This window comes from Triticum dicoccoides, chromosome 5A (genome assembly GCF_002162155.2).
Source record: "Triticum dicoccoides isolate Atlit2015 ecotype Zavitan chromosome 5A, WEW_v2.0, whole genome shotgun sequence".
NCBI lineage: Eukaryota > Viridiplantae > Streptophyta > Magnoliopsida > Poales > Poaceae > Triticum > Triticum dicoccoides.
Window position 1 is genome coordinate 551,186,491 of NC_041388.1, and position 24,307 is coordinate 551,210,797.

Here is a 24,307-nt window from a genome sequence, read left to right on the forward strand (position 1 = left end):
GATTCGTCCCTGCATATTCCTTTCGTCCGAAAATACTTGTTGGATATATAGATGTATTCAGACGTATTTTAGTGCTACATACATTTATTTTTATTCATTTTCGCGACAAGTAATTTCGGATAAAGGGAGTACTATCTAACTATCTGCCCAACAGTAAATGTCAATGTCCTTTTTTTTCTTTCTACTTGCCACGTAAATACATTTGTGTTGTGTTTAAACTTGGAGTTCACGTGATAGTAATGGTAGTTACCATAGCGCCCTTTTAGAGTTCCTTAAAAAAAACTTTCATCATAACTTGGTTTCGGTGCAAGTACGTACGCAGCATGGATGTACATACTCTGTCCACTGCACACATACGAAATACAAGCAGCGTGATACTCTCTATCTTCAGCAACAATTGCTCGTGGCTCGCAGTAGCGTTTCGTTAGAACGAAGAAATAATAGCACGCTAAGCCACCGCTTGAATGAGTGAGACATCTTCTTTCTTTTCCAGGAAATGAGCGAGACATCTAATCGATCGATCATACTACATAAAGACAAGGGGCAATGGGATACTACTAATCAAACGTTGGGACTTTGACTGGGTTTGATCGACCACATTGGATATCCATCGCCGGACCGCCGTCAAATCCGCTGTAGCCGGAAGGGATCAAGCAACATTCCCCGCACTAGCTACGTACGTACCTACGTTTTCAACATGCCGGCTATATTTTGTTCTGGATAAGCCACCCATCATCTACGAGATCGGGGAGGTACATCTTCCCAATGGATCATAGAACATGGAAGAAATGGACAGATAGTGGCTTTGCATGCGTACACGTGAGGACCGAATGTGTTGGCAGCACTCATCAAACCCTGGCGGTGGCCACCGCCAGAACCTTCAAGCTTATCCGCAAAACCTGCACAGTTTAGCTGGAATCCATGATTAATGATTTGTTCAGTGTATAGTTAGCTAAAGATTTGGTGTTGAAAACGGAAGCACGTCGTCCACAAAATGGCCAAGGCCAACGTGCCAACGAGACGATCCATGGTTGGAATTTCCAGGGGGCAGGAGATTCGGCACTTGTAGCTGCCATATCCCACGACTCGTTGCGTGGTCGGAGTAGCCTGGTAGACCCATTGGTCATTCAGTCAGTGAGTGCAGGTAGGCGTCAACAAGATCACAAGGCGCTATAGAACCATCGAGTAGTTGCTGCTGGCAAGAAGTGTGAACTATGAAGGCTTTCTCTCTTTTTTTAGGGGAAGTGAAGCCTTTCTCGATCTATTTTTTTCTTGGTTCTGAAGTATTAACTTTCTGGAAAAGTTAACACAAAATGGCGCTTCCCTAGAAATATAACCCCGTCGCAGGCCGGCTGTTGGCAAGGGAGGCCCGGATCACCCCGCAACGATGGCGGCGGCCACGCCTGGCCGCTGGAAGAGAACAACCACAGTGAGGACAACCATCCCGCACCTTGAGGGAACCACAACACATTGTACCAGCCCCCCGCCTCCGTGTTAGATGACATGGGGGACTTCTCATGTCCACATAGTATGGTTTCTTTATATGAACACCTAAATGATCACATAAAATAAAACCTTCATGAAATGAACGTTTTTACTTTTATGTTTTATTTGATATCCCGTTGAGCGCCTTCTCAATGGGTTCTCAAAAATTTAAGATAGAGTACAAGAGTAAGACTGCAAAGTCTATACAAATTTAAATTAGCAGCTGCACAACTGCACATTTTGTAGTGAATCACAAAGCACCAATTATGATAAAGGCGAAGTCGCATCACAAGTAAGCTCCAATAAAGTACAAGTACGAAAATGAAAAGAAAAGCCCCATGAGGCCACTAAAAACAGAAGTGTGCAAGCATGCGATAGGACATACTCTGTTTCTAGTAATCACCCTGTCACTGCACATACAATCTAGAAAAAGAAAAGTGAAAGCACACAATTGGACATATCCTGCTTGTAGTAGTCAGAGCAACTCCAACCGGCCAACCTAAACGGGTGCGCGTTTTATTAGCTTTTTGTCTGTTTGGGTCAGCCTACAAGACATTTTTATTCGCATTTTTGTTTTGGGTCGATATATGCGCCCAACGCGGCATACCTTCGAGCAGGCATAGCATTTCCTTTGGAAAAAAAGAAACAACCAGAGCTGCCGGTGCTTCCTTGGCCGGGACGACCGGCGCCTGCATGCCTCCGCCTGAGGGGATGAGCGCCGCCGCGGAGGAACTCCTGCGGGGGCGAGAGCCCGTTGTTGTCATTGTTTTCTTGGAAGAGCAGAAGGCGGGCGGCCATGGTGACGCCGAACGAACTGGTGCGGATCGACACGACGCACACGGAGAAAAAGAAGGCAGCCAAGCACGAGAGCGGGATCTACCATGACAACAGCTTGCTTGCGCACGTCGAGAAGCACCGCCGGCGTCGCCCACTTCGTCGATGAGATCTGCCGGGGACCCAGCCGGCAGGGACGGGCTCCTGCGGGGATCCAGCCGGCGGGGTCGAGCTCCGACGGTCGTAGCAGCGGAGGATCCAGCCGGGGAAGACGGGCTCCTGCGGCTCGGTGGGTGGGTGATGACAGATGGGAGGTGGGCCAACAAATAAAATAAGGAAGGAGAGAGAAGTGTGAGTGGGTGACAGACGGGCCAGGCCCGGCCTCAAGCGGATGAGGGGGCACAGAAAACGTTCGTTTTGTGTCCGCCTTTGATCCAAATCGGTCCCCAATTTAATACTAAAATGGGTCCGAACGAACAAAAACTGTATAGAAGATGAAAATGAGTCCGCGTGTTGGGCCGTTGTTTTTGTCCGTTTTGACTAAAATGAACATGCACCGACAAAATTGATACGTGCGTTGGAGTTGCTCTCGCCACGTCACTGTACATACCAGACTAAAAAAGGAAGAGTGCAAGCACTCAATAGGGCGTACCCCGGTTTCTAGTAGTCATCGTGTCACTGTAAATATCAGACTGAAAAGAGGAAGGTGCAAACACGCAATAGGATCGCAAAGTCATCTTCTACTCACGAGCTCATTTAAACTTGTGATGAACTGTAAAATCCAAAAAAGAAAGAAAAAGAATTCAAACAATTATGTTTTTTGGGCGAACTACCATGCTTTGAGTGGCGAGACTACCACTTGTTTTCCAATTCTTTTCGGATTTTGGTTTTAATCTGAGCTCGGAAACACCACGTCCCAATAGGACATACTACTACTACCATGTTTCTAACAGTTAGTACCTGTCACTCTACATAACAAAAATACAACGTGTGATATCCTGGGCGACAAGTAGCTCGATCACGCCTCGGAAAGAAATACAGAAAGGAAGAACAGAAAAGAATAGACGCAGGTTGGACCGGCTTGGGTGAGATGATATGATAAACTGATCATGCAAATTACTAATCAAAGCTGCGGACTTCGAAGATGGGTTGAAGTTTGAACATGTACTACATCGATTATACTGATCCATCCTCGGACCGCCGTCAAATCAATAGCAATTTTTTTTGAGAAATCAAAATCAATAGCAATTAAGCACGTATAGGACTGGGTTGCAAGCGATGACCGCCAGTGAGTAGGCAGATAAGTCAGAAGGGATTACTGCCGGTCTGCTTTGCACCAAGTACGTGCCGACCTTTTCAATACGTACGGCGGCTAGCTAAGCTATGTTCGGTTTTGGATAAGCCACCTACCACAATGCGAGCCATATTCGCTTCGGTTAATTGCCAGGCCGCCTACCAGAAAGCCACGGTTGGAAGAGCCATGTTCAGTTAGCATTTTTTTTTGAGACAACCATGTTCAGTTAGCTGACTGACTGTATTGTGTATTTGTGTCACCGGGTCGCTTCAACGGTCAACAGTTAGCATGGTGACTGAATGTACGTGTTGAAACGGGGGCCTTGATCGGGCAGTGTCCCTTGTTGTATCCGGAACATGTGCACGTTTTGGCGTGGAAATTAAAAGGGAAGCACATCGAGTGGACCACAAACAAGGGCGTGGGCATGGCCAAGAGCAACGTGCCAACGACAAGATGGACACTTGGAATTTTCTCGGGCCGGGGGCGCGGCGGGAGATCCTGCGGGTCGCACTTGTAGCCGCCGTAGACAACGAGAGCTAGCTATGGAACTCGACGATGGTCCATAACCGGGACGAGATCAGCGCTGACGATGATGATCCATCGTTATCATCATCGGCGAGTCGTGGTTGGCGGTTGCCTAATACAGGTCGATCTGTCGTGAATGGTGAAGCAGCACAAACCCGACTCTACTACTACGTATACGTTCAGCCGGAAACCGATGGATCGAGGTCGACGGGTCGGGAGCAGCCACTGCGCGCGCCGGCCGGACCAACGCTCGAGGTCATACTACGTGCTCGGGTCCCGGCCGGAGCGCATGCATCGTGCTCCAGCTTCCGCCACAGAACGAGTGAAAGCTGCCACGCCTCTAAAGTTTGTTTTCTCTCTCTAGACCCAAGCACAGGCAGTGGCACAGCTTAGCATGCAAAGAATCAGATACTACTCTACGAATATATGCTTTGGATCGGCTAAGTGTAACCTTTTAACGTGGCTAGCTTTAGTTTCGGATAAGCCACCTACTTAACCATAAAGCAAGTGATATACAATCACGATCTATGGATCTCCGGACACAGATAGAGGATCAAGTACACGACACATGGTGGCTTTGCACCTGGGGACCCAACGTGTTGGCACCAACTTTAGCAAACCCTTGGGGTGGCAGCAGATGCTAGAACCTTTGAGATCCGGCACGATAATTAGGCCACGTGTACAACAAAGTAAAAAAACAAATGAAAATATGTACGCAATAGTTTTGAAGGATGGAATTTTTTATAGGGATTATTACTTTGGTACTGCCTAGAACAAAAACAAATCTATCGTATGTTCCTTTGAAATTCGGTAGTCACTAGAAAATTTGGAGGAAACCAAACATGCATGAGGGACCTCATGTTTCTCCTCCTGGTGTCCACAATTAGTGTTTTTCCTGTGAAACAATAGTCTTGGAAGTTTCATGTGATTTCAGTTTCCAAGGAATCTAGGATACATAACATTTCAGTTCCTAAATTTTCCTATCCCTGCATTTTCAGTCAATGTTTTAAAAATGGGGCCTTGGAAGCTTTGTATAAATTAGGGTTAGCTGAATCACTATCGACCTTCACAAGTTGCAGGGGCTAGTTCGAATTTCCGAGGTCCTGCAATACTAGCTCACAAGCTTTAAGAAACTGCCGGAATATGCATCAAATTATGACGTGTTTTCATAATTATATGTTTCCTTTTCAAAAACTACTTTTTATTCATCTGATTTTCTAAAAAAAATCATATGCAACTAACTCAAGTTCATTTTGATATTTCATGTTTTGTCAGTCACAATTTATTTGCATGTGAGTTAATGCAATTGTACCTCGCCAGTTTTGATTTTTCACATCGTCCGTAAATCAGTGGATTTTTCTACAAAATTTTGCTGGCACACGACTCACTCCAATATCTTCACGCCTGATTGTTTTTGGAATTTTTCAAACTTTTCAACTTACTTTCTGAATTTAGGACGGAGGGAGTACATCTTGAAACGGGAGCCTTGATTTGTTATGTCTTTTTCTGAGGAGAAGCAATTATTCAGTGTTATTTGTTCTACTGGGAACAACTAAAATGGAAATGTAAGAGTTGATAATACGCTAAGCACGTTTCCCGAATTAATTCCTCGTCAACTCACAGCTCCAAATTGTATAAACAGATACGGGATCAGAACGGAAATCAAAATGTAAAGCCTCACTAACTAAACACTACACGTTCTTCATATACGACGATATACAATGTAAGATCTCACTAAAGAATACCCCACATTATCCACGATAGAGGACCAAATAAAAATGAAGAACTCGCTAGATAATGTTCCACATCCGCCACGATGCTTGAATCGTCAAAGGACAGCTGCTTAACAACATGTACTTGAAACACGAGGGATCAATTGGGTACTTCCTGTTCTATCAGGAAAGACTAAAATGGAAATAGGAGTACACAGGACAGGAGTAGCAAGTGTACTCCACGTCCGTGGTTCCCATAAAATGAAGCACGCGCTTGATTCAGCACATGCCGAAGCAAAATGACCAGGATTTTGTGGGTCATGAGAGATGCACCGGTCGGGTTGGGCAGTTGTTTTTAGAGGGAATGAACGATCGAGTGAGGCAACGAGCCAACGACAAGGTCGCGCGCCGTAACCGCGAGCGAGCTAGCCTTCTGTCCACAGGTAGGAGTACACCGAGACTGGTCTCTATATATGCATGTGCTGATGTGCATGCATGTGACTAGGTGCTACTGCTTGTCTGGTCGGACCCTTTGGGTGCTTCTTTTAAGGGTAAATCGTATCGGATTCGTCAAAGCATAGCTTTGCTTTGGGGGGCACTTTAGCATGTGCAGAGCTCGTTGGCGTTCGGTGCGGCCACAAGGAAAACTCCATCTGCCATGTTACTGCTGCTGGCGCTACCAAAAGGCTAGAACTGGTCTGATGTGAGGTGGCGCACCTTGTCCCAAAAAAAGGAGAGAAAAAAGATATGTGTGCACTTGGCAAGTGGCAACTGCGATATGCTGTGAAGCTGCAATTGTGTCTACGACCCGTTTGACATTGAGCGAGCGAAGTTGGTCGATCGGGTGTCAATCAATACTTATATAACATGAGTTGGCGATTTCCTTCTTTTTCTTAATGGATTTCTTTCTATCTTTGGTAGTAGCTACACGCGCTTGCGTACGTCGGGAAAATATCAGCAGTTGATACAAAGAGTTACTAGTTTTTTGTCTAGAAGAAGTCGTGGGAGTCGACATGGATTTTTGTATGAAGAAGGTGAGCTCGCTCCAGGCCGTCAAGTCTTGCCACTCGCCTCGTGTCTTCACATTCCGAGCGCACGCACCCGATCGCACTTGCGCGCGGTTGGTTGGGTAACGTTGAGCTACCGATTCGGGGCCGAAGAAGGGTCGGGGAGTGCGGACGGCACAAACCAAGCCAGCCGCCGGCCGCGCCCCACGGTCTCGCCCGAAGCGTGTACGTGTTGGGGTCGCCGTGGTCCCGTCGAGTTGCCGCCACAAAGCTGGATGGCCGCCGGTGTATCCACGAGCTCTCGCGGTGGTCCGGCTCCCCGTAGTCAAACCGCGGGCGTGCGGCGCATGGCCGCCGGGCTGTCGATATCCCCCATCCACCCGGCCCCAGCAGCACGTCCCCTGCGTGTACCGGTGATGGATCGGCGTCTGGTCTCGGCGACACAGGTGACCCACGCACGCGCGCGGGGGCGCCGGAACCTGCCTCGTTCCACCCCAAATGGTCGATGTAAAACGACCCCAAGTGTTGCATCGCTGCTACACATGCAACAGAGGGCAAGACTTTTCACGACTAGGATAGTTTTGTTGGATGATATCCGTCGCTGTGCCACCAACTAATTCGTTGTAACATCGATTATAATTAAGGTCATACTCTACCTACAAAGATTGCTGTCTTGATTATATCTTGACGTGGTCGGAGAAATTGATGTATCTACACGTATTTTAATTCTACATACATTCATTTTTTTTTCATTTCTCCGTCAAGTATTTTCGGACAGAGGGAGTATTAATTTTTGTGATCTCCGGTGTTCTCTGTACTGTTATGATTGACTATGAGTAGATCATATCTGTAAAAGAAATAGAAGTAGATCAAAAGTTCCTTCATACACAAAAAGAAAATACCACTACTAGTATTGTTCCACCCTGTTATATTAGTCTATCTATACATACTAATAAAATAAAAAAAATACTTATGCCTGTCCGTCCGATTCTTATGAAAAACCTTGTTGTTTTTCAAAATCAACCCGCTGTACTTTTTGTTTAGAAAGCCCGGTGATCTTTTGGTTACACGCTGTCCTATTTTGTGTGAGAAAAAATGGTTCTTTTTTTAGAAAACCCGGTGATCTTACCCATTGTCCTATTTTCTGTGAAAAAAGAATGCTTCACTTTTTATAGAAACTCCCCCTCATCTTTTGGTTAATCAATCCATGGGCCTGTTGTAGGTGAGTCCAGAATACATTTCACATTTTATAGAAAACCCTCCGATATTTTAGTTAATCTACATGTGTCCTATTTTAAGCGACTTTAAATGCTTTTTAAAATCATTTATATCTTTTAAATCATAACTTTATTCTTAACATGTTATATACGAAAATTGATTACAAAAGAATATAGAATTAGAGTATCATGCTGTTTTACATATTAAACATTTTTATAATGCTATTTAGAGAGCAACCTTAATCAATAGCTCACGATTTGTCTTTATTTCGTATCGGTGTAGATCCGAATTGAAAAAAAAACACGGTTTAGATACGCAACAAACCATCTATAACCAAGCATGCATGCCTCGGCCACCGTCGACAAGGATGAGAAGGACGATAAGCGGCGACATAGATGTAATGCGTGTGGACCTGTTGCAACGCGCGGGCTCTTTTGCTAGTAGTATTAATAAATTACTTTTGAATGTAAACATACGTATTCATACACGTCATACATACATATATACTCCCGATGAATTGGCCGGTTATGCGGAAGACGTCAATGTGTGTGCAGCTGTACACTAGCTGCACGTACCCGGCCGTATAATTTTATTTACAATAACAAGTGCGATGAGATGCACGGCGGGGAAGCTCGCTAAAGAGCGTGTCAACGTTTTACTCCGGGACCTCGACACTGTGATTTACTAATTGTTACCGCGGCAAGATCCAACTGCAAATATACAGTAAGCTACCGCCGCACAAAAGGACCCCATCGTCTGACCAAATCCATGACATGCATCGTTCATCAACTGAACCACTGGCTTTCTCGACCCAACAGACTAGGAGTTCATGTCGACTGAGGCAACGGAGACACGACCACCTACCCCCGTCCCCGTTCACGGGCTGCCTATTTATACACCGCGTCTTCACCAGGGAAAGTGTGTGCCCGCTCGCTTCATCGATCCATCGTCTTCTTCCTCTGCTCGCTCGCCAGCAAACACTCGTAAGTGCACGTACTCACGGTACATCGCATCAACAACAAAACAGTACACCAACCTTACTTGGGGAACATCGTACGGTGACCATGGAGGTGAAGGTGCTCAGCTCCAAGATCGTGAAGCCGAGGTACGCCGATGGCGCGGCACGGCCGGACACCACGGAGCACGTGCCGTCCTCGGTGTTCGACAGGGTCACCTACCACATCCAGATGGCCATCATCTACGCCTTCCAGGCGCCGGCGCCCTCCACGGAGGACATCGAGCGCGGCCTCGCGCATGTACTGTCCGTGTACCGCCTCTTCGCCGGCCAGGTCCGACCTGGCCCGGACGGCGCGCCGGGGGTGCTGCTCAACGACCACGGCGCGCGGCTCGTCGAGGCGCGTGTGGACGGGGCCACACTGGTCGAGTTCGCGCCGCCCAAGCCGTCGCCCGTCGTGCTGCAGCTGCACCCGGACCTGGAGGGCGACGTGCAGGAGGTGGTGCAGGTGCAGCTCACGCGCTTCGCCTGCGGCTCGCTGGCCGTCGGGTTCTCGGCCAACCATGCCGTTGCTGACGGCCACGCCACCAGCGACTTCCTCGTCGCGTGGGGCCGCGCCGCGCGAGGGCTGGACATCTCCGACCCGTCGCCGACGCCACCGCCGCACAACCACCCTGACCTCTTCCGTCCGCGCGACCCGCCGGTCGTCAACTTCGAGCACCGCGGCGTCGAGTACTACCGGCCGTCGCCCAGCAACCCCAAGCAGGGCGAGGGCGGACACCACGGCGCCGACAACGTGGTCATCCACAAGGCGCACTTCACCAAGGACTTCATCGCCGGGCTGCGCGCCAAGGCTTCGGAGGGGCGCGGCAGGCCGTTCAGCCGGTTCGAGACCACGCTCGCACACCTGTGGCGCACGATGACGCGCGCGCGTGGGCTCAGCCCCGGCGAGACCTCCACCATCCGCATCTCTGTCGACGGGCGGCGGCGCCTGGCCGCCCCGCCGGGCTACTTCGGCAACCTGGTTCTGTGGGCGTTCCCGCGGTCCACGGTGGGGGACCTCATGAGCCGGCCGCTGAAGCACGCAGCACAAACGATTCACGACGCCGTGGCCCGCCTCGACGGCGCATACTTCCAGTCGCTGGTGGATTTCGCGAGCTCGGGCGCCGTGAAGCGGGAGGGGTTGGAGAAGACGGCGGAGCTGAAGGACGTGTTGTGCCCGGACCTGGAGGTGGATAGCTGGCTGACGTTCCCGTTCTACGAGCTGGACTTCGGCGCCGGCAGCCCGAGCTACTTCATGCCGTCCTACTTCCCCACGGAGGGGATGCTGTTCCTGGTGCCGTCCTACCTAGGCGACGGCAGCGTGGACGCCTTCGTCCCCATCTTCCAGCACAACCTCGACGCCTTCAAGCAGTGCTGCTACTCCATGGACTAAATATGAACCAATTAAGCTAATGATCATCGAGTAATTAAAAACGGCGATCATATCGCTTGCATTTGCGTGCATGCATGCATGCATGCATGCATGCAAGTAGTAGAGTATTCTTCATCTCCGTGTATCGATTGTATCCCTACATATGTGTATATGGTGTACATGCATGTAATACGTAATGGTGTACATTTTGCTTCATTTTTGGACTGGGTTGTTTGTTTATTTTTATATTTTTGCGACTAGACGATTATGGACAGGTTTTCATTCCATGTTCTATCTACTCATTTACTGCCTCCGCTCCATAATATAAGTCTTTTTTAAGATTTCAACAAGTGACTACATACAAAGCAAAATGAGTGAAAAAAAACTTTGTATTACCATTAAGAAATTAATGGAAAGGGGCGAGGTCCGGTTGGAAAAGTAGTATTTTCTATTTTCTCCTTGTCCAATCAATTTGAAGAAGCTTGAATGCTCCAAGGATTGTCCTTAATGGAAATTCTCTGGCCGTGACATTTCAACTGTGAATCTTTGCTGCGTAGTTTGTAGGTTTTTCTCTGGGGAGGAACATTCGTAGATTGTCGCTCAAATGGTATGGGATGACACTTATAGCAAAGAATGTAAACATTATCAAAAATTTAGAAATAAATAAATAATACAAATATTACTGCCTTCAGGGTATTTCCAACGTTCAGTCGATTTGATCTTAGCCAATGATTTTTATCGAATGTTTCTCCTTGAGCAGACGCAGCTTCCTTCCTAACGTTGCTCCCATGCCCCCTTCCCCGCACCGCCGGCCAAACCACCTGCATATGTCATCCGCAGCCAACGGATGGTACTGCGTGCCGCCAATCTGTCCCACCCTGCTCGAACAACCACCTCCGATGTGCCTTCACTGCCCAGGCCACACCTCTATACCTCACCAGGCTTCGTCGCCGATGATCTTTTTGCACCCACCGCACCTGAAATCGTGAAGCCAGTGACTCGCCTCCGTGACGCTCCCAGGGAGCCCATGACTCGTTCACAGAATCACAGGGCTCGGCTAGTCCCCGTGGAATGGAATGACTCGAAATTGACAAATAGCAAAACCGGATAACAAAACTCATGCACTTGCCGATTTCCCATTTGTAATGTATGACTCGTTCACATCTAGCTTGGTCAGGGTCAATACATATATAAGTTGGCGATTTCTTTTATACATTTTATTAATTTCACGAGCTTGCGTAGAAAAAATCTTCACAAAAGAGAAACAATTCTTTTTTTAGAACAGAGAAATGTAGTACTACTACCTGTTGGGAATCTCGGTGTGTTTGGTTGCATTCTCCTTCATGCATGCACAACTCAACACCTCTCTTCATGCATGCTCTTAGTGTATTTGTGTTAATCTAGTGTGGACGCATGCATCCTTTATACACTCTATCAAACACCCAAAAGTGGATCCAGAAGAGAACTATTGGGCTCATGTACCCTTCACAAATGGTATTCCTGGGTGCTGAGCTGAGCTATCGATCGAGACCCAAGGGACTGGAGTGCGTGTACGTGTTCGGGTCGCGGAACGCAACGTGATCTCGGCGAGTTTCCGCCACAGACGCGAGGGTAAAAACGTGGTTGAGCGCGACAGCGCTAGCTGCCTCCCATATATCCCATAGTCAAGCCGAGGGTCTTGTATCGATATCCCACCTGCACCCAGCACGTCCCATGGTCCATGCGCAGCGTAGCCAACGTCTGGTCTCGGCTCGGCGTCGCACGAACGCGTGCAGGGGCGCCGGAACCCGACCACGTCTCTAGGCCACCGATGGCTCCCTGTGTCGTTATTCCTTTTTTATTTTTTATTTGGAAACCCTGGCTCGTTGCACGGAAATGGTCTTTTCATGTAAACGATCGGAAGTGTTGGATCCCTACATGCCACAGAGGGCAAGCTTGCAACAGAGTACATAATCGAGGCACTCTCAGAATTTTTCTCTAAACCCGTCGAATGAGTAGGTTTGATGGATTATTCCCCTGTTTCACCAAACAAATGGATGGTTGTAAGATTAACAAAGGTTATACCTCTACCAAGATCCCATCATACTAGTATTCTATTTATAAAAAGCGATGCCTGTAACGTCAGCTCCGATAAGTTGCTAACAAAGAGGGCTTGTCTCGGAAGCGGATATTTTTTCATGAAATTTCACACGAGAGTAGATTGAGAACCCAGGTTTGGTATCCACAAATTTTAATTTTTCTTGAATTTTTTGCGTTTAATATTCCTATAGGGGTGTTTTTTTGGGGTGGGGCTCCCTTCCATTCTACCAGGTGACGCCACCTCTCTCCGTAGGCCTGTAAGTAATATATGGCTCCCCCGTTGCACTCCGGCAGGTCGGGATGGTGTAACTTTTTAGTGTCATATATTCGATAATGTTACCTGGCAAGCGGTCGTCGTGAAAACCCCTTAGCGAACACTCCATATGCCACACCATCAAGATCCGGCGTTGAAAAACCGCACTCAAGTAAACAAAGACCATGGTTTTGCAAAATGCCAGCCCAAAAACACTAAAACTAACACCCCGGCAGTTTACAAATACCACCCCTAGCTGGCGAATGGTCACCATCTAGATCGGCATCGTACATATTGTCACCCACAAAAAAAGTCATACATATTGTCAAAAAATCCTATAATTCAACTAAAAAAATCATATACTTACCAAGAAGGACTCACGGATCTAAATTTCACAAGGTAGATCCTATAGGATTACTCTTTTTTATGCGGGAATATAGCATTACTCTTCGTATATACTCCCAGTAAGTTGTCCCGTTCTGCAGAAGTCGTCAATGTATGTGGAGCTGTACACTGCATGTAATATACTCCCTTCGTCCGGAAATACTTGTCTTCAAAATGGTTGTATCTAGACTTATTTTAGTTATGGATACATTCATTTTATCTATTTATAGGACAAGTATTTCCGGACGGAGGGAGTAGTTTATAGTGACAAAATGAGACGAGGTACACGCCGCGACTGACCGTGTCAATGCGTTAGTCGGTGACCACAACACTCTCCGATTGATTAATTACCGTGTCAATATCCCACGGAAATAAGCTACTGCGCCGCACAACAGGACCCGGTCCCCGTGCCATGATTGGTTAAGACAATATCACAAACAGGTTACATACTCCATGGAGTACATACAAGTCCACCAACTATTTCTAATCGATCCTTAAAAATTAGTGAATCATACGGCTGAGTAAAGTTAATCTAGGAAATTTTTACTTCACTAACAATGACCGGACCTAACCAATCCTTTATAATTAGTGAAATAAAAATAAAATTGTGCAGTTTTTTGTCCTAACTGTACGAACTTCAAACATTACACAATGCATAGCTTAAAAACACTCAAATTAAAATATGTATAGCATAACCATCATAACATAAAGTTTCATTATCGCGTATTTTAAATTAAAACATGCAAAGTACACCCAAAAGACATCACTCCAAACACAATGTTTGATCCAAAATCACCACATAGTATGTATATTTTGTGGATCGAGCCAATCAATGGCATACATCACCAACCCCTCGGTCCAGCATCACTCGAACGAGGTCCTTGGCGAAGAAATCAACTCCACCATCCAGTCGGCCACCATCACCACCGCCATCCTCTCGGCCACCAGCATCAATACCACCACCCTCTCGGCCACCATCATCAACACCATCATTGCCACCACCCCCTCGGCCACCTCTATCACCACCATCAAAACCACCCCCTCAACCAAAGCATGGTTTTGGTTTGATCCATTCTGATCGTTGCCTCCATAGATATTGCGCACCAAGTATTGCAAAGAGCAATATCCTCCGTTTGGTTGTAGTTTTGGATGCGGCACCTTAGCACCTTCGTGCTTGCTTTGGTCACCTCCACAACCTCCTCCTCCTCCTCGGCCATCACCTCCTCAACATCCTTCCCCTTGGCCCCCTCCTCTTCACAGTCACCTCTTGCTCCATGTGTTGAGTGGCCTCCGAATGATCTCAAAACGAGTCGTAGTTGAGCTCATTAAGTCCAACGAAGTCGCACGAACGCGTGCAGGGGCGTCGGAACCCGACCCCGTCGCTAGGCCACCCATGGCTCCCTGGCTCGTTATTCCTTTATTTTTTGGAAACCCTGGCTCGTTGCACGGAAATGTTGATGTAAACGATTTTTTTGAGGGATGATGTAAGAGCAACTCTAGCAGACCCCGCATCCGTCCCCGACCAGCAAATAACTGCCAAAATGCTGGTAGGGATGGAAAAACCTGCCCGATCAGACCCCGCATCCCGCCCCGGTCCTCAAAATTCTTTGAGGGGCGCGTCAAAATCCTGACCCCAACCCGGGAATACGCGGGTTTCCCCCTCGCGGCCACGGTGCCCCGCATCACAGAGAAGCAGTTGGCGGGAGGGACATTTCAGCCCCCCCCCCCCGCTTTCCCCCTCCTTCCGCCGCCGACCGCCCTTGCTTCCGCCGGCCCACTGCCGGTGATTACCGGCCAAATCCGCGGGCGGAATCGGTCTGCGGGGCCGCCCACATCCTCCCCCCGGATCCGGCGAGAACAGCCCCCCTCGTCGCTGCCGCCGTCGGGGATCGACCACCGTCGTGCCTGCCTCCTCGTCGCCGCCCGGGATCAACCGCCGCGTCCGCCACCAGTTAGTGCGTTTTGTTGTGATTTTTGCAATCTAGGTTTAGTTAATTTGACGCGCCGGTGCGTATGTAGATGGAGTTAAGCCCGTGCGAGAAGTACTTGCTCTCCGATTCGTCCGATTCGGACGACTTGGATGTTAAGACCATGCTTGCGAAATATTGGCAGCAAACATTGGTCATGGCACTTGTCGTGAAGGAGCACGAAGACGAGAACCGGAAGAGGAGGCGAGGATCGACCGTCGGGCGTCTTTGCATTCCCCGGAATCGTCATCTTGGGAACGAGATGTTGATGCAAGACTACTTCGCGGAGAATCAAATGTATCCACCACACCTCTTTCGGAGAAGGTACCGAATGCGCCGATCCCTCTTTGTCAAAATTGTTCAAGCTTGCGAGGCAAATTGCCGGTATTTTACTCAAAGAAGAAATGTTGCGGGCTTAAAGGGATTTAGTGCATATCAAAAAATCTCCGCGGCAATGCGAGTGATTGCATATGGTGTTCCGGCTGACTATGCCGATGAATACCTTCGCATTGCTGAAGATACTACAATTGAGTCTGTGCGTAGATTTGCAAAGGTGATCATCCGTGTCTTTGGTCCCGAGTATCTTCGGGCACCCAACGAAGATGACACAAAGAAATTGATGGCAACTAATGAAAGAAGAGGTTGGCCTGGCATGCTAGGTAGCATTGATTGTATGCATTGGACTTGGAAAAATTGCCCCAAGGCATGGCAAGGAATGTATTGTGGCAAGTCTCGTGATGCAACAATTGTGCTTGAGGCCGTAGCATCCGAGGATTTATGGATTTGGCATTGCTTTCTTGGTATGCCGGGCACTCTCAATGATATCAATGTGTTGTAACGGTCTTATTTGTTTACTAGGCTTGCTAGTGATGATGCTCCTGCTTGCAATTACACTATTAATGGGCATGAATACACAAAGGGGTACTATCTTGCAGATGGTATATACCCTCCTTGGTGCACATTTGTCAAAAGCATTAAAGAACCAAAACTAAAAAGCAATGTGAATTTGCAAGGGTGCAAGAGGCAGCCTGAAAAGACATTGAAAGAGCATTCGATGTTTTGCAATCTAGATTTGCCATTGTCCGTGGTCCTGCTCGTTTTTGGCATAAGAAAACCTTGAAAAATATTATGACATGCTGTGTTATTCTGCACAATATGATTCTTAAAGATGAGAGAGGAATGAACTTGGAATTCTTCTATGACAATGTGGGTAGTCTTGTCAAACCAGCTAGAGACCCTAACCGCATTAGAGCTTTTCTTCAAACATACAAGGCGATTGAAAATGCAAACACCCACTTTCAATTTCAGGAGGATCTCATTGAGCATCATTGGCAAAGGGCTGGACAGTGACTCATTTTTGTATTCATGACAAGTTTTGTATTGCATTATTTAAGTTTGCTACGGTGATTTGAATAATTATTTGTAACGTGGATGATTATTGTATTATGTTTGATTTGAATAATTTAGTTTTGCTTTCGTTTTTTGTATTATGTTGGATTTGATATTTGCGGGCCGATGAGATGCGGGATGCAGCAGCGTAAAGAGCAGACCCCGCATAGCCGACATGTAAAAAACATGAATATGCTTTTTTACGGGTTCGTTTGAGGGGTCTGCATCTGTGGCCGTCCAAACCGGCCCGCAAAAATAGTTTTGTGCGAACTGCAAACGCGTTTTGCGGGACGACAGGATGTGGGATCTGCTAGAGTTGCTCTAAACGATTGAAAGTGTTGGATCCCTACATGCAACAGAGTACGGAATCGAGGCACTCTCAGAATTTTTCTCTAAACCCGTTGAGTGAGTAGGGGCCAATTCTTTTAGGTAGCTTAAAAAATAAGCTGCCACTCCTCAGCTTAAAAAATAAATTACCCTTAAAATTTGTTGACACTTCTATATTAATAATCTCATAACAAGTTTAGAAGTCCCAATGAACTAGAAAGACAGCTTATGAAAGAAGCTAGGGAAGAGATGGCTTATTTTTTAGGGAAATGATTGAAATCACCCGATGGATGATCACGGGTGCGTCCGCCGCCTTTAATCAGATGGCTAGAAGCGACGTATTGTCTAGACTAGTTTTTGCAACTGAGTGGTTGTTACAATCTCTTCCACCGCAACAACTGATATGTTGCAGGATATGGATCTGGATCCCCACCAGAGCAGCCACCACTCGTGCTCCTTCCAAGCTCCCCACTAAACCAACTCCTTGCACTACTTCGACCGCCGCCGTCGCCGCTCTCCACCGGCAGCACGCCGACAAGGTCGCCGGCGTGGGCGCCGCCGCTACCGCCCACCTTCACCATGAGTGGGGAGCACCGGCGTCTGTGTCCATCGCGGGGAGCTGTGTACACCGTCGCCCCACCGTCCCGACGGAGCACCAGCCTTTATTTCAATCAACGTGGTTGCTGCTTGCTGTCCGCTACAGCGAGTTTTTGCAACAAGGTCTTTGTCACAGAAAAAAAATTGTAATAAACCCTACTGCAAAAAAATACAACAAGACCTCAGTTGCAATTTTTTTAATTGCAACAAGACCTCTGCTACAAAAAACAAGACCTCTGTTATAAAAAAAACCGTAACAAGACATCTGTTGCAAAAATAATCTGCAATTTCACATATGTTACAAAAATTTCCGCAACATAAGCCATGTTACAGAAAATTTTCGCAACACGACATGTGTTGCAATGGTGGAAGATGACCCCCGGCTGCTCAATTGTCAGATCGGATGGCTCACCAGGCGGCGGATCTTTTAAAAAGATATGCCAGCCCACGCATAGCAGTGTCCTATTTTTTAAGCGGCCAAAAATTGGCCCTAGGTTTGATGGATTATTCCCCTGTTTCACCAAACAAATGGATGGTTGTAAGATTAACAAAAGTTTATATACCTCTAGCAAGATCACATCATACTAGTATTGTACTCCCTCCGTTCCTTAATATAGGATGTATAGTTTTTGGCACAGAAATTAAAAAACGCATGTGGAAGGAAAATTTCACAAGTTTTGGGCAAAAATACACCTGACTAATTGACATGAGAAAATAGAGAAGCTTTCCTAATATAAGGAAAAGTAATCAAATCCCTAAAAACATGATACAGACGAGTGGTGCATCGCAAAACACCTTATATTTTGAATTTTTTTCTCAAAAATCTATATACCTTATATCAAGGAACGGAAGGAGTATTTACAAAAAGCGAGAGAGGAGTAGGACTCTCGGATCTAAATTTCATCGTGTAGATTCTATAGGATTACTATTTTTTTGTGCGGGAATATAGCATTTTACTCTACGTATATACTCCCAGTAAGTTGTCCCGTTCTGCATAATAGGTCAGTGTATGTGCAGCTGTACACTGCACGTAATATACTCCCTCCGTCCCAAAATTTTTGTCTTAGATTTGTCTAGATACAGATGTATCTAATACTAAAACGTGACTTGATACATCCGTATCTAGACAAATGTAAGACAAAAATTATGAGACGAAGGGAGTAGTTTACATTAACAAAGTGAGACGAGGTAGACTGACCGTGTCGATGTGTTAGTCGGTGACCACGACACTCCCCGATTGATAATTACCGTGTCAAGATCCGACGGAAATAAGCTACTGCGCCGCACAACAGGACCCCGTCCCCATGCCATGATTGGTTAAGCCAATTATTCTTTTCTGGATTAGATTGAATTGCTTATCACATATGTCACGTTGTAAGCTAATCAGTTTTGCTAAGTCTTAATTGACATAAACTTAGTTATGTCTCAGTCGATGTTATATTCGTAAAATCATACATCAAGATCCGTGTAAAATTTTCTTTACATATTTTTTATTTTTATTTTTTAATAATATGTCATTTAAAATTGGTTAAATCTCAGTCGACCGAGACCTCCCCCACCCAATATCACCAACATGTTACATACATACAAGCCCACCGACTAATGCAACGATCGGCTACAACACCTACCCCCCTTCCCGTTAACGTTCCCGCGCTGTCTATTTATAACCGCGCTCCGGGCATGTAAGCAGAGCAGTGCTAGTGTCTGCTTGCCCCCCTTCGATCTATTAGATCGCCTTCTTCCTCCATCGTAAGTGCACTGCCGGTATCTAGAATTCTAGATCGAGCACTCAAGACATCAACAACAAAACCATATATACATCGATCATATATATACTTGGTAAAGAAAGAGTAAGCTACCTTTTGCTAGCTAGCCGGTGATCATGGAGGTGAAGGTGCTGAGCTCCAAGATCGTCAAGCCACGGTACGCCGAGGGCGCGCCGCGGCCGGACACCACTGAGCACGTCCCGTCCTCGGTGTTCGACAAGATCACGTACCACATCCAGATGGCCATCATCTATGCCTTCCAGGCGCCGGCGCCCTCCACTGAGGACATCGAGCGCGGCCTCGCCCAAGTGCTGTCCGTCTATCGCCTCTTCGCTGGTCAGGTCTGCGCGGGCCCGGATGGCGCGCTGGGCGTGCTGCTCAACGATCACGGCGCGCGGCTCGTGGAGGCGCGCGTGGACGGGGCCACGCTGGTCGACTTCGCGCCGCCCAAGCCCTCGGCTGTGGTGTTGCAGCTGCACCCGGACCTGGAGGGCGACGTGGAGGAGGTGGTGCAGGTGCAGCTGACGCGCTTCGCCTGCGGCTCGCTGGCCGTCGGGTTCTCGGCCAACCATGCCGTCGCTGATGGCCATGCCACCAGCGACTTCCTCGTCGCGTGGGGCCGCGCCACGCGAGGGCTGGACATCTCCGCCCCGTCGCCGCCGCCCCACAACCACCCCGACCTCTTCCCGCCCCGCGACCCGCCGATCGTCGAGTTTGAGCATCGGGGCGTCGAGTACTATCGGCCGACGCCCAGCAACCCCAAGCAGGGCGAGAGTGGGCACCACGGCGCCGACAACGTGATCATCCACAAGGCGCACTTCACCAAGGACTTCATCGCCGGGCTGCGCGCCAAGGCGTCGGAGGGGCGCGGCAGGCCGTTCAGCCGCTTCGAGACCACGCTCGCACACCTGTGGCGCACTATGACGCGCGCGCGTGGGCTCAGCCCCGAGGAGACCTCCACCATCCGCATCTCCGTGGACGGGCGGCGGCGCCTTTCCGCCCCACCGGGGTACTTCGGCAACCTGGTGCTCTGGGCGTTCCCGCGCACCACGGTGGGGGACCTGCTGAGCCGGCCGCTGAAGCACGCGGCGCAGACGATCCACGACGCGGTGGCCCGCCTCGACGGCGCATACTTCCAGTCGCTGGTGGACTTCGCGAGCTCCGGCGCCGTGGAACGGGAGGGGCTGGAGAAGACGGCGGTGCTGAAGGACGTGCTGTGCCCGGACCTGGAGGTGGACAGCTGGCTGACGTTCCCGTTCTACGAGCTGGACTTCGGCGCCGGCAGCCCGAGCTACTTCATGCCGTCCTACTTCCCCACGGAGGGGATGCTGTTTCTGGTGCCGTCCTACCTCGGCGACGGCAGTGTCGATGCCTTCGTCCCCGTCTTTGAGCACAACCTGGAGGCCTTCAAGCAGTGCTGCTACTCCATGGACTAAAGATCAGCTAATCATCAAGCAGCAAGCCAGCGTGCGGCTACATATTACTGTATTATTGAGTGATTAAATCAGCGATTTGAGCTTAATCATCTCGCTTGCAATTGCGTGCGTGCGTGCATGCATGCATGTAATTATTATCTCTGCTTACCTCCGTGTATCTATCGTATCACGTGTATATGTATTTGATTATTTTTAGGGAAGTATATATGTATTTGATGTACATGCATTTGTTGTTATTCGTAATGCACGGTATATATGTTATGTACTTTTGCTTCGTCCTGTGCTGTGTTTTGGTTGCTGTTTCTTTCCAATTTGTGATTGATTTGACATGATTGATCACCCCCCTCGATCATGGACGGATTTTCCGTTCTTTTCTGTACTGTCCTATGTTGCTTCTGTTGTCGCGTACTGTAGCCTAGCCATGGGAATCAAATGTCGTGTTAGATGTCCAAAATGATCGACCTTTTTGCTTTGCAGTGGATACGGAACAAGACATCACGGTCCACTTTTCTTGTGTTTTCTTGCATGAGATGGAACAGAGGATCGTCTGAATTCTCGGGACGATGATAGCATTTTCTATTTTCTCCTTGTCCAATCAATTTAAAAAGGCTCTGAATGCTCCTAGGTTTGTTCCCATTGGGAATTCTCTGGCTGTGGCATCTGATATGCGAACCCCTGTGATTATGAGCAACGAGTAGGAGAAAGTACGCGCAGCCGAATCACAACCAAAATCTTGTGGAAATTGATCGTGTTTGGAAGTTTCCAAAAATTCTCAAAGGAAAAACATTGCATGCTAGTGCTGTTTTGTAGACATGTGGAATTAAAAGTTCAAACTCATAAGTATTCATTTGGAAGACAAGAAAAAAAATCGTGCATGAGAAGTGATGTTGTTTTGCTCATCACTATCCATTCTTATTTTGGTTTTTCAAACCTCCTGAACTAATCTTGTATTTTTTAGATTTTTCTAGAAACCTTGAAACATAGTTTCTTCTCGTTTTCATCGGTTTCTATGTATATTTGATTCCCATTGGATATTTTCTCACTAAGTATCGCGGCTAGCGCGTTTATTCAGAGTCAAGGAATTCAAGACATTAATCAATCAATCAAATCGCTGCACCGTTGCAAATCCCCCACGCTCTTGTTGAAATTGGATATCGCCAGCGCGTTCGATTCAATATCATGGCCATTCTTGATTCAAGTTTTGTAGAAAATACGTTTCAGGCCTTGTTGGTGTTCATGGCTTGTTTTATGCTTATCTTCGGCCAACACCAAGGTATTAATGGTCATTCGGATCCAATAATAGGGCTTGCTAGATGGTCGAGGAGGGGGCCCCCTCTCCCCTTCTCTTCCTCTTGATTATGGATGTGCTCAGCTCCATTGTGTCAAAGGCCGAGGAGTCCGGGGTCTTTGTGAGCCTTGCTCGCTAGGGAGTGAATCACGGTTTATCCTTTTCCGCGGACGATGGAATACTCTTTATCGAACTAGTAAAGGAGGAATTGTTCGTGCATCACAAACTTCTAAAGTTGTTTGGCTAGAGTTCTGGACTCAAAGCAAATATGGATAAAACCTCTCTCCCTGATTCGATGTAATGAAGTGAACTTACACGCATTGGCAGCCGTCTCTCCCTGTCATGTAAACCCTTTACCTTGCACTTATTTGGGTCTCCCCCTCTCTTGCTCCCCTTTGTCCAATAGGAACTACAACTGCTCATCAACAAGGCTGCAGGAAGGCTTGGCACTTGGCAAACTTCTTTGTTGTATATCAGCGGCAAGGTTGTTCTTATCAAGGCCGCGCTATCTACTATTGTGGTTTATTACATGCTTTCCCTGGACCTGCCCCCATGGCCGTTCAACTGCCTCCCACAAATATCCTTTCTTAAGAATCATACTTATGAGTTGGTGAATTTTCCCAAGGGCAAGAAATTATTTGAAGAGCAAGTGGGTCTACAAAGTCAAACAAGAAGAGCACACATCACATCCATGGTGCAAGGCCATGCTAGTTGTACAAGGATTCGGCCAGAGAAATGCCTTGACTACAATGAGATATTTTCTTTGGTTGTGAACATGACATCCATTAGAGTAATCCTTGGCATGGCAGCAAGTCTCAGCTTGGAGGTTAGGCAAATGGATGTGAAGATGACATTCCTTCTTGGTGAGTTGGAAGAACAAGGATACATGGAGCATCCTGAGGGGTTTCTTGTGAAAGGCAAGGTTTCTTGTGAAAGGCAAACAAGACTATGTGTGCGAGTTAAAGAAAAGTCTATATGGCCTAAAACAGGCACCAAGACAATGGTACATGAAGTTTCAAACTATCATGGGGGAGTAAGGCTACAAGAAGTGTAGATAAGAACATTATGTGTTTATTCAGAGGTTCTCAGTGTTGGAAATATTCCCTAAAGGCAATAATGTTGTATTATTATATTTCCATTTTCATAATTAAGAATTTATGTTTGATGTTATAACTGCTATGATCACAGAATATGTGATTTAGTGGAAAACTCATATACATGGGTGGAATGATAAACGGTAAAGAATAGGTTCCAAATCTTGCCTCTAAGACTGGCTCAAGTGTTGTTGGTGATCAAGTTTTCTAGATCTTATGATATCATTAAGTATATGATATATAGTCCTAAAACAACATTGAGAGTACGACATTAGAAAAATGATCATACTGAATCGACCCAAACTTGTTTGTTATACTTTGAGATAATACCGTCCGAAATCAATTGTTATAACACGAGTGTTAACATGTGTTTTAGTTTCTTAGACCATGAGAGTATCACAATCACTTCTTACGAACTTTGGGGTTGCTCAAACGGCATCTGTGAGACTGTAACACAGTGATCATAACAACAACTTACAGGTTCATCGGAAAGTTTCACAAGGAACTAGATAGCTCGAGAGTGGGATTTGCTCCTCCGGTGATGGAGAGATATTTTTAGGGCCCTCACGGTGTGACGGCATCCATCATTGTCTGGCTGGACACAGGTGACTATTTTCACGAGGATGTTAGAACATATCAACGAGAAAGAAGTACAAAACCGATAACGAGGATAATAGTATAGTGAGCATGTGGATGACTCAAGAGGATACCGACACTCCTCGGTTTTGTAAAGTATCATGAAGCAAAGGGAACATCACATGATAACCAAAGGTTCACTGGAATATCATTTGTGTAATCACAGGAATCTATATGGACGTCCACGGTTCCGGTATCATTCATTGAACAATGGGGTTTCGTTCATGTCTACAGTTTACCGAACTTACATGGTCACAAGCTTATGGTAATCATGATCTGCTGAGTGTTAGTAGAACGATAGTATCTCAGATTAATTTGTGGAATTTTTTCATTAATATTAGAAATAGTTTCAAGAGGAACCAGAAGCATTCTCGTGTCATCGGAAGGATTTCAGAATTTATTGGGCAATACCGAGTATTCCCGATAAATAATATATAGGTAGAAAATATTTCCGGTGATGTTAAATTAATAATAAAAGGCTCTAGTAATTGTTATGAGGCTTTTATATTTAATTTAACTAGCAAAGTGGTCCGCTCGATGCACAGGCTAAAATTTTATAATTTTAATAATATGACCAAATGTTTGGCTCGTCTAAAGAGAAATCGGAAATTATGCATGTTGTACCAATTGTAATTTCTATGATCAGTCTTGTTGCTAAAATTATATTTGTGTAATTTCCCTGGCATTTTTACCATGTCGCATTGTCA

At 46.9% G+C, this 24,307-nt stretch overlaps 2 protein-coding genes across 2 annotated transcripts; both read left to right on the forward strand.

The window, feature by feature from the left end:
- Positions 1-8,920: 8,920 nt before the first annotated feature.
- Positions 8,921-10,600, forward strand: LOC119302723 (putrescine hydroxycinnamoyltransferase-like). Its single transcript, XM_037579767.1, has one exon. The coding sequence runs from the start codon at positions 9,080-9,082 to the stop codon at positions 10,403-10,405; it is 1,326 nt and encodes a 441-aa protein (XP_037435664.1). The 5' UTR covers positions 8,921-9,079; the 3' UTR covers positions 10,406-10,600.
- An 8,488-nt stretch (positions 10,601-19,088) lies between these two features.
- On the forward strand, positions 19,089-20,861 carry LOC119297828 (putrescine hydroxycinnamoyltransferase-like). Its single transcript, XM_037575460.1, has one exon. It carries the CDS (start codon positions 19,263-19,265, stop codon positions 20,580-20,582), a length of 1,320 nt encoding a protein of 439 aa, XP_037431357.1. The 5' UTR covers positions 19,089-19,262; the 3' UTR covers positions 20,583-20,861.
- The last annotated feature ends 3,446 nt before the right edge of the window (positions 20,862-24,307 follow it).